General features: G+C 36.7%; 1 protein-coding gene across 1 annotated transcript; it reads right to left on the reverse strand.

Moving 5' to 3' along the window:
• Positions 1–4,158: 4,158 nt before the first annotated feature.
• On the reverse strand, positions 4,159–4,666 carry LOC131614190 (histone H2B.3-like). The gene has a single exon (XM_058885815.1). The coding sequence runs from the start codon at positions 4,664–4,666 to the stop codon at positions 4,253–4,255; it is 414 nt and encodes a 137-aa protein (XP_058741798.1). The 3' UTR covers positions 4,159–4,252.
• Positions 4,667–10,623: the final 5,957 nt, after the last annotated feature.

Genomic DNA, 10,623 nt, shown 5'->3' on the forward strand with positions numbered 1-10,623 from the left:
AGCTGGAAATGGTGATTATGAACCGGTACTTAACCTTATCTCTGCCAGAATCGAAGATAGTGACAATAATAAGTTAATTCAGCCGCTGACTAGAGAGGAAATCCATGCTGCCCTGTCTGCTATGCACCCAGATAAATCTCCGGGGCCAGATGGATTTAATCCAGCGTTCTTCCAGAACTTTTGGGATGTTTGTGGGAATGACATTTTTAACGCGGCGACGTCGTGGTTGGAGCGTGGATTTTTTCCTCCTTCCATCAACGATACTAATATATGCCTGATCCCTAAAGGGGCCAATCCGGTGTCTATGAAGGACTTCAGGCCCATTTCTTTGTGCAATGTGGTTTATAAAATTGTTTCGAAAGCCCTCGCTAATAGACTGAAAGTGATGCTTAATAAATGTGTGTCAGAGGAGCAATCCGCGTTCGTGGAGGGGAGATCCATTCTTCATAATGCTATGATTGCTACAAAAATTATTCATACCCTCAAAAGAAGGACAAGAGGTAATAAAGCGCACATGGCCCTCAAAATTGATATCAGTAAAGCTTATGATCGGGTAGATTGGGGTTTTTTAAAAGGAGTTCTTAACAGGATGGGGTTCGCAGAGAAATGGATACATTGGATGATGATGTGCGTTACTTCAGTTCACTATTCTGTTCTTGTTAACTCGGAAGCCATTGGACCTATTGAACCAGGAAGAGGACTGAGACAAGGGGACCCTTTGTCACCCTACCTTTTCATTCTGATCTCAGAGGGACTATCATCCCTGATTAAAAATTCGGTGGCTAGCGGAAATATTCATGGGATTCAAATATGTAGAGGGGCACCTAGTGTGTCTCATCTACTTTTTGCTGACGATTGTTTTCTATTTTGCAGGGCAAATCTTACTGAAGTTAGTCACCTGATGAATTTACTCGATATTTATGCAGGCGCAGCTGGCCAGGAGATTAATTTGACAAAATCAGAAGTGTTCTTCAGCCGCAATTTAAGTGTGTCGGCGCAACAGGATCTTGCAAATGTTATGGGTGTTCGTCATGTGATGGGAACGGGAAAATATTTGGGATTGCCATCTATGATAGGAAGGAGTAAGAGGTCTATTTTTTCATTTATCAAGGATCGTATTTGGAAGCGTATCAATTCTTGGAAAGGGCGATCCTTATCTAGAGCCGGTAAAGAGGTTATGATCAAGTTAGTTCTGCAAGCTATCCCAGCATACATCATGAGCATCTTCATTCTCCCGGATGTGGTTGTTAATGAGATTGAAAAAATGCTAAATTCGTTTTGGTGGGGCGGAGGTTCTAATAACAAGGGGATAAGATGGAAGTCTTGGGATAGGTTGACTTGTTCAAAAGCTGAGGGGGGTTTGGGTTTTCGGGACTTTAAGGCGTTTAACTTGGCTATGGTGGCTAAGCAGGGCTGGTTCCTCATGTCTAATCCGAATGCTTTAGTGTCCCGAATCTTCAAAGCGAGGTACTTCCCGAGATCTAGTTTTTTTGATGCGAAGGTGGGTTATAATCCTAGTTTCGTTTGGCGGAGTATTTGGAAGGCTATAGAAGTCCTTACACTTGGATGTAGATGGCGGATTGGTGATGGTAGAAACATAAGAATTATGAATGAACCATGGCTTAGAGGGTCTAGAGAAGGTTGTTTGATGGGTCCTCAAACTCAAGGTGTGTATACTTTAACTATTAATGATCTATTGCTACCTAATGTCAAACAATGGAATATGGGAGTTTTACGTGATTTGTTTGATTACTCAGTGGTTCGTGATATTCTACAAGTCCCATTGTCAGAAGAAGTGGTTGAAGACCGTATGATCTGGAAGGATGATGTAAGTGGTAATTATAGTGTCCGATCGGGATATAGAAGTTGGAGAAAGCATCACGAAAGTGTGGGCTCGGTTGAGGAAGGAGTAAACTGGAGTGATCTCTGAAATATAATAGCTCCGTCTCGAGTGAAACATATTCTTTGGAGGATTTGTAGTGGTTGTCTCCCATCTAAGGTACGTCTTATTCAACATCATGTTCCATGTAGCCCCACCTGTCAGCTTTGTGGACATGATTATGAGGACGATTGGCATGTTTTTGTTGGTTGTTTGAAAACTTTCTCTTGTTGGCAGTCGGCTGGTCTTACTAATGTCATATTTACTCGTCTCCATTCTTTCCAGGATATCCGGTCCCTTATATTCAATATTTGCATGAAGGAGGCTAGGCTTACCGCAGGAAGAGTGGCGGTTTTGTTGGAAGGGCTATGGAAGAATAGGAATGACTTCGTGTGGCATAATGAAAAGGAAGAAGCTTCCAAACTTGGTTGGTTAGCATTCCATAAGTGGCAAGATTGGTTTATGGCCCAAAATATTCGGGCGCCGCGGTTAGATAATGGAGAAGTGGTTTCATGGTACCCGCCTCCTATTGGTAGCTTCAAATGTAATGTGGATGCCGCTTTCAATAAGCGTGTAGGGACTACGAATCGAGGATGGTGTATGCGTAACGACTACGGTAACTTTGTTGTCGCGGGTACGGCTTGGGATAATAGTAACTTTTCGGTGTTGGAAGTTGAGGCCTTAGCTCTTAAGGAAGCAATTCATTCTGTTATTATGTTTCATAATGCTCCGACAATTTTTGAAAGTGATTCTCAACAGGTGGTCCAAGCCCTTACATCTAATAAGCCGGGTAGCTCTGAGTTTTTCTCTATTATTAATTCTATTAAGCTGTTGCTATTAGATTTCCCCTACTTTGAGGTTAAGTTTATCAAGCGTCAAGCGAATATGGTTGCCCATACCTTAGCTAAGGCGGCCAATTCTTGGTCTCGACGCTGTATGTTTGATGTAATTCCTCCTTGTATTACTCTTTATTTGATTAATGAAAGCAGTTAAATTTGTTTCTGTCAAAAAAAAAAAAGTAAATATCTATTTTGGTAAATAAATTAAAATAAACAAGTTTTATATTTTTTGAAAATTTTAAATTTTATTTTAGTTTTTATAAATAAAAAAATCCAATATAAAACCATAAATTTGCAAACATCTATAATTTTTAACCAGATTTTTTAAATATTTGCGATAACCATAAATTTTGAAAAATCATATATTTTGTTCTAGAGGTGTTCGAATTTTTGAAAAAAAAAGCAGTATTAATCATAAAGATTAAAATTTTATTTACTTAAAGAGCAAAATAGATATTTGAGTAAAATATGAGATGGCATGTGCTTTTTTGGCAAATAAATTCTCGGGAAATTTGTTAAATGTAATTCAAATTAGTGAGTTTAGTTTCAATTTAATTTGCATTTAAGTTTCATTTGAGTTTCATTTCAACTGAATTATTGTATGTAACCCAAAATTAGTTGCATTTGTAATAATTTTTTAGCATTTGAGAAATTGAGTTTGAAGAAAAAGTTACTTACAAAATTTTGTTATAGTTTTTCTCTCTTTCTCTGCAAAAAATTTCATCTTTATCTTCAACCTTATGCATGAGTGGAGTTGTAACTACAACAAAAATACTCCAATAATAAAATTGTTTAAAGGCATTATTAGACACGCATGCTTTCTGGTTCTGGCCACAGATTTACAACTCTCAACCAACTATTATGTTGGGACTCCTTCTAAATAGACAATCGAGTGTTGTAAATTTCCCATCATAGGAGGCTTCAAGGAATCATCAAACCCGTCTAAAGGGAACCTAAGTCATGGCAATATCCAGGGAAGGATGTAATGGAATTTTATTCATAATAGAATGGAAAAAGTAAACTTAAAAAGCTTCTTTGTACAAAAAAACTACCTACCACTTGATGCCAATTGATAACTTCAACCAAAGCTTTGAATCAAGTCCTGCCAATAGCTCAGGGAACAAGGATGTAATGAAATGTAAGGAATAACAGTACCAGGAATGTCAAAGAAATGTACTGTTAATGTTGTTAAGTATAGCCGATTCGTCGGTTGTCTTCTATACTAACCTATACTTGCCCTGATATTTGCCATGTTGTTCAGCAGCTTAACCAGTTTTGGCTCAACCATAGGCCCTTCATTTTCAAGTATTTCTGACATAAATAACAATCTACATCTTCATTTTCTGTATTGAGATTTCAACAAATCAAATCAATTTTGCTAGATGACACAACAATAAACAGAGAACAATTGAAACATTATAAAACAATAGATATGGGCAACAAAAAATCATTTCATTAGATATATTTCATTGCTACATCAAAACGACCCGAAACAAAATATACATCATGTAAACCCTAATTTAAATAAATATCTCTAATCAGAGCTGGTGAACTTGGTGACGGATTTGGTTCCCTCAGAAACGGCGTGCTTTGCAAGCTCACCGAGAAGAACAAGACGAACAGCAGTCTGAATCTCCCGGGATGAGATGGTATGTTTCTTGTTGTAGCGAGCGAGTCTTGATGACTCTTGAGCAAGCTTCTCAAAGATATCGTTGATGAAGCTGTTCATGATTCCCATGGCTTTGCTGGAGATTCCGATGTCAGGATGCACTTGCTTGAGAACCTTGAAGATGTAGATCTTGTAGGTTTCAACGTTCTTCTTGCTTCTCTTCTTCTTCTTGTCGGTGGAGGCAACGTCCTTGGGGATCTTTTTCTCAGCTTTGGTGGCTCGTACCTTCTCTGCTGCTGGTTTCTTCTCCGCTGGTTTCTTCTCTCCCTTGGAGGCCATGGCTGACAAAGTCAGGGGTATGTTTTTTCGTGCAGAGTTACTAAAAGTCTTTTAGGGTGAAGCATTACCAGCTACACCGTGTGAAGACAAGCTTCTTCAAGAGTTTTTGATGAAGACAAAACATCACCATAGCTTTTGGCAAAGGACTTGGATCAAGACTTCTCTCAATATACAAGTTTAATCTTCAATATATCTTGATCAATTGTAAGGTAAATAAGTTAAAGAAAAACTCACTTAGATATAATTGTGTAATCAATGGAAATATCACACATAACATGCATTGCATTTAAAAGGCTTTTGGTAAAACTCATTTCAACATAAAAAGCTTTTTTCAAAGTGTTTTTTGGTTTTGTTGTTGAAGTAATCGGTTACTGAAGCTATGGTAACCGGTTACTGATGTTCTCAAAAGATCTCTCTCTGGTTTTTGTATGGGTAATCGATTACCCTGGTTTCATTAATCGATTACCCTGTTAAAAATTTGAAAAAATATGAACGTTGGTATTGGGTAACCGGTTACCCTACTTCTGGTAACCGATTACTGCTGAAGCATCACATCTTTTCATTATTTCTTCAGCCATACGAAACTCTTTTTTAGCCATGAGTTTGCATCTTTTTGAAAATGTTTTTGAAGCCTTTGGGAAGGGTGTTTAATCATGTATAAAGGCTTCTTTATTCCTTTTGAAATAAACACAAACTATCAATTTTTCATAATCATTTTGTTGTGCTCTTGCTTTCAAATTTTCATTATGTTCAAACTTCTTTGAGAAAGAAAATTTTCAGCATACACTTTCATATACTTAGAAAATTTTCTTCATCATTTCCATTGAGTACATAATAACCTATTGTGAGAAAACTTTGCTTATTACCAAATATATTCAATCACTTGTAATTCTTTATGTTTGTATTGATTACATCTTATTGTTCCAAGTGTGGATATAAGATTGTAAGGTTGTAACCTTGTTGTCCATATTTTTGGAAACAAGAGGTATCCTTAGGGAGGGTGTTCTCTTAAGGACTTATTGAAATCCAAGAAGGGTGTTCTTGGTTGTTGTCTCTTTAGAAGGACTAGGAAGAGTCTTGTAAGAGTCATAACATTATAGTAAAATCTCTTGCTTGTTGGTAAGGGGACTGGAGTACTCTCGACCTGTGAGAGGAACCAGTATACATCGTGTGTTCATTTACTTTCCGCTTTTATTGCTTTCAACACACTCAACAAGATCATAAAAGAATAAAAGAACAAAAATCTACCATCACCTAATTCACCCCCCCTCTTAGGCGCACATATTAACTAACAATTGGTATCAGAGCAAGTTATAGGTAACTTGTTCCTAAAGATCCAGAATGGCTTCCGCAAATCAAAATCCAGTTTTCAAAGATGGTGGTTCTAACAACAAGCCTCCATTGTTTTGTGGTGAATATTTTGACTTTTGGAAAATCCGAATGAGGGCTCATTTAGAATCACAAGGAGAAGAAGTATGGGAGGCTGTCCTACAAGGTCCTCATGTTCCTGTAACTGTCGTAAATGGTGTTGGATCGGATAAACCTAAAGCATCATGGGATGATAACGATAGAAAGAGGGTTCTTGCTGACAAAAAGGCGATCAACCTTCTTCAAGGTGCTCTTTGTATGGATGAATTTTTCCGAGTATCGGGATGTACAACAGCAAAGGAAATATGGGATACTCTTGTAGAAACTCATGAAGGTACCTCTGAAGTTAAAAGATCAAGATTGAATACTCTAAGTCAAGAATACGAAATGTTTAGAATGAAGCCCGGAGAAACTATTCTTGATTTACAAAAACGATTCGTACATTTGACAAATCACTTGAAGGCACTTGGTAAGACCATCACTTCCAAAGAACTTAATCTTAAAGTGCTAAGATCCTTAACTAGAGAATGGCAACCGAAAGTAACAGCGATATCAGAGAAAAAGAATCTATCTAGAATGACTTCCGCAACATTGTTCGGTAAACTTCAAGAATATGAGACGGAACTTGGAAGATTAGAAAAGCATGAAAACTTAGAGAAGAAATCGAAAGGCATTGCATTAAAGGTAGATTCAAAGGAAAGCAAAATGAAAGATACATCGGATGAAGATGAAAACTTCATGCTTCTTGTAAAAAGGTTAGGCAAATTTTTTGGTAATAAAAATAATATTGATAATGCTAACTATGTCAAAAGGAAGAAATTCTCAAAGCATAAGGATAAAGAAGCATCCACTTCATCACAAGAAGTAACATGCTATGAATGTGGGAAACAAGGACACATAAAGCCGGAATGTCCAAAACTTTCTAAGAAGAATGGATTCAAAGGCAAGAAGGAATTCAAAACGAAAAGGGCCTACATAGCATGGGAAGATAATGAAGTAAGTTCTTCATCGGACTCCGATAGTGACGAAAGTGCAAATCTAGCATTGATGGCATCACACCACTCCGATGATGAAGAAGGCGAGGTTAGTTACGATGATTCTCTTTTTAATAATGGTGCACAAGGTGCAATAAATGAATTGTTAAATGATTGTAAAATTCTCTATAAAACTATCTCATCTCAAAAGAAGATAATATCATCTTTAGAGGAGAAGGTTAAGATAATTGAAGAAGAACATAAAGATGACAAAGAAAAAATAATTAGTGTTCAAGAAGAGAATGTTGCATGCAAGAATTGTGAATCACTTTCCTTCCAAATTGTTCAATTAAAAAGAGTTTTGGAAAGATATGAAAAGGGACAAATTGGATTGGAAAATGTTCTTAGAACACAAAGATACTCAAATGATAAAAGTAAACAAGCCTAAAGTAATTCAACATTATCCTAAAAGGAAGAAATCTGTTAAGAAGAAATCTTATCCTCCTAGGTATAGAAGTAACTTTGAACCTACTTGTTTTTATTGTGGTATTATTGGTCACACACCCAATGCTTGTTATGTAAGAAACTTTAGTGTACCTAGTGGACATTATGTATGGGTGAAGAAAGGAACTAACTATGATGGACCCAAAGCCACTTGGGTACCTAACAAAACTTAATTTGTTTTGCAGGCATGCTTGAAGACCACTTCAAACCTATGGTATCTAGATAGTGGTTGTTCAAAGCATATGACGGAAGACCTAAACCAATTTTCAGATCTAAGGTTAAAGGCCAAGGGTTTTGTCACTTATGGAGACAACAATAAGGGAAGAATTCTTGGCAAAGGCAAAGTTGGTGCACCACCTTTCACATCCATTGAAGATGTTCTTTATGTTGAAGGACTAAAGCATAATCTTCTAAGCATTATCCAACTTTGTGACAAAGGCTTCAAGATCAAATTCACCAAAGAGGAATGTTTGATCATCGATGAAGTCACCAATGAGGTAAAACTCAAAGGTACAAGAATTAATAACATTTTTATGATTTCTTTAAATGATTTATCTTTGAAAGTAAAATGTCTTTTGGTAAACAATAATAATGATTCATGGTTATGGCATAAAAGAGCAGCCTATATTCATATGGATCATTTAAATAAGTTAACCAACATGATCTTGTTATTGGCTTACCTAAGATAAAGTTTGTCAAAGATAAATTATGTGACGCATGTCAAAAGGGAAAGCAAACCAAATCATCTTTCAAACCAAAGAATGTGGTGACTACAACAAGACCACTTCAATTATTGCATAGGGATTTATTTGGTCCATCAAGGACAAGAAGCTTCGGAGTTAATGTATACGCTTTAGTTATCGTTGATGATTATTCTAGATATTCTTGGACTTTGTTTCTTGTGCAGAAAAGTGATGCTTTTAAAGCCTTTAAGAAGTATGCAAAACAAATCCAAAATGAGAAGTCATTAAAGATTGTATCCATAAGAAGTGATCATGGTGGAGAATTTCAAAATGCATCATTTGAAGAATTTTGTGAAGAACATGGTATCTCTCATAATTTTTCAGCACCAAGAACTCCACAACAAAATGGAGTAGTTGAAAGGAAAAATAGGTTTCTAGTGGAACTTGCAAGAACAATGCTTAGTAATGCAAATCTTCCTAAATACTTTTGGGCGGATGCGGTTAGTACGGCATGTTATGTTGGAAATCGAGTGATCATTAGACCTATCTTAAAGAAGACTCCATATGAACTCTTTAAAGGAAGAAAGCCAAACATTGCTCACTTTCACGTTTTTGGATGCAAGTGCTTTGTTCTCAACAATGACAAAGACAATCTTGGTAAGTTTGATGAGAAATCCGACGAAGTTATATTTCTTGGTTACTCCCTTTCTAGTAAAGCATGTAGAATTTATAATAAAAGAACTTTAACTATTGAAGAATCCATGCATGTATCTTTTGATGAAACTAACACCTCCAAGGAGGAAATAGTTGTTTGTGATGATGATGATCCTTTAGATTTACCCTCGGAAGAACTTTCAAATGATACAATTGTGAAGGCACCGGGAATTCAACAAGAAAGTGTACAAGAAGATGTACAGCAAGAATCAAACACCAATGATCTACCAAAAGAATGGAGAACTCATAGAGATCATCCTATTGATAAAGTTATTGGTGATATTAGCCAAGGAGTTGCAACAAGATTAAATCTCAAAGATGCTTACTTACACATGGCTTTTGTTTCACAAATAGAACCTTCCAAGGTATCTCAAGCACTAGAAGATGATCAATGGATTCTTGCCATGCAAGAAGAGCTAAATCAATTCGAGCGAAACGATGTTTGGGAACTTGTTCCTAATCTGGGAAACAAACGTATCATTGGAACCAAATGGGTATTCAAGAATAAGATGGACGAAAATGGTATAATTACTCGAAACAGGGCAAGATTAGTGGCACAAGGGTACAATCAAGAAGAAGGTATTGACTTTGAAGAAACCTTTGCTCCGGTAGCTAGATTGGAGGCGATAAGATTACTTCTTGCGTATGCATGCTCATTAGACTTTGAACTTTTCCAAATGGATGTAAAAAGTGCTTTTCTCAATGGTATCATCAATGAAGAAGTTTATGTAAAGCAACCCCCCGGATTTGAAGACTACAAGCATCCTACTCATGTCTTCAAACTAAAGAAAGCATTATATGGGCTAAAACAAGCACCAAGGGCTTGGTATGATCGACTAAGTACCTTCCTAATCGAAAAAGGGTTTGTAAAGGGTAAAGTAGATACTACTCTTTTCATTAAAAAATTCAATCGTCATACTTTACTTGTACAAATTTATAAAGATGATATTGTTTTTGGTTCGACTAACCATGAAATGTGCAAAGAGTTTTCTTCAATGATGCAAGGAGAATTTGAAATGTCCATGATGGGAAGATTAAATTTATTCCTTGGTCTCCAAATAAAACAACTCAAGCATGGAATCTTCATCAATCAGTCAAAATATTGCAAAGAACTAATCAAGAAATTTGAGATGGAAAATAGTAAAGATAGTGCAACACCAATGGGATCTGGCACCTACCTTGATCCAGATGAACCAAGCAATCCTGTCAACATCACAAAATATCGTGGAATGATCGGCTCACTTTTATACTTAACAGAAAGTCGACCAGATATAATGTTTAGCGTCTGCTTATGTGCCAGATATCAAGCCAACCCTAAGGAATCTCACCTTGCAGCAGTCAAACGAATCATTAAATATCTAAAAGGAACAACCAATGTCGGCTTATGGTATCCTAAAGGTAGTATGAATACTTTAGTTGGTTATTCTGATGCTGACTATGCAGGTTGTAAAACTGATCGCAAAAGCACCAATGGAACGTGTCACATTTTGGGAAACGCTCTAGTGTCATGGTCATGCAAGAAACAAGCAAGCGTGGCTCTTAGTACTGCTGAGGCTGAATATATTGCAGCCGGAAGTGGATGCGCTCAAATATTATGGCTCAAACAACAACTGCTTGACTATGGTTTAAACCTTGGGTGTATTCCTCTAAGATGTGATAACACAAGCGCGATCAACATAACAAAAAATCCAGTGATGCACTCCCGCACAAAACA

The sequence above is a fragment of the Vicia villosa genome, linkage group LG1 (assembly GCF_029867415.1).
Source record: "Vicia villosa cultivar HV-30 ecotype Madison, WI linkage group LG1, Vvil1.0, whole genome shotgun sequence".
Classification (NCBI taxonomy): domain Eukaryota; kingdom Viridiplantae; phylum Streptophyta; class Magnoliopsida; order Fabales; family Fabaceae; genus Vicia; species Vicia villosa.

Excerpts from the sequence above, each read along its gene's own strand:
- LOC131614190 (XM_058885815.1), bottom strand. The coding sequence starts at position 4,666 with ATGGCCTCCAAGGGAGAGAAGAAACCAGCGGAGAAGAAACCAGCAGCA.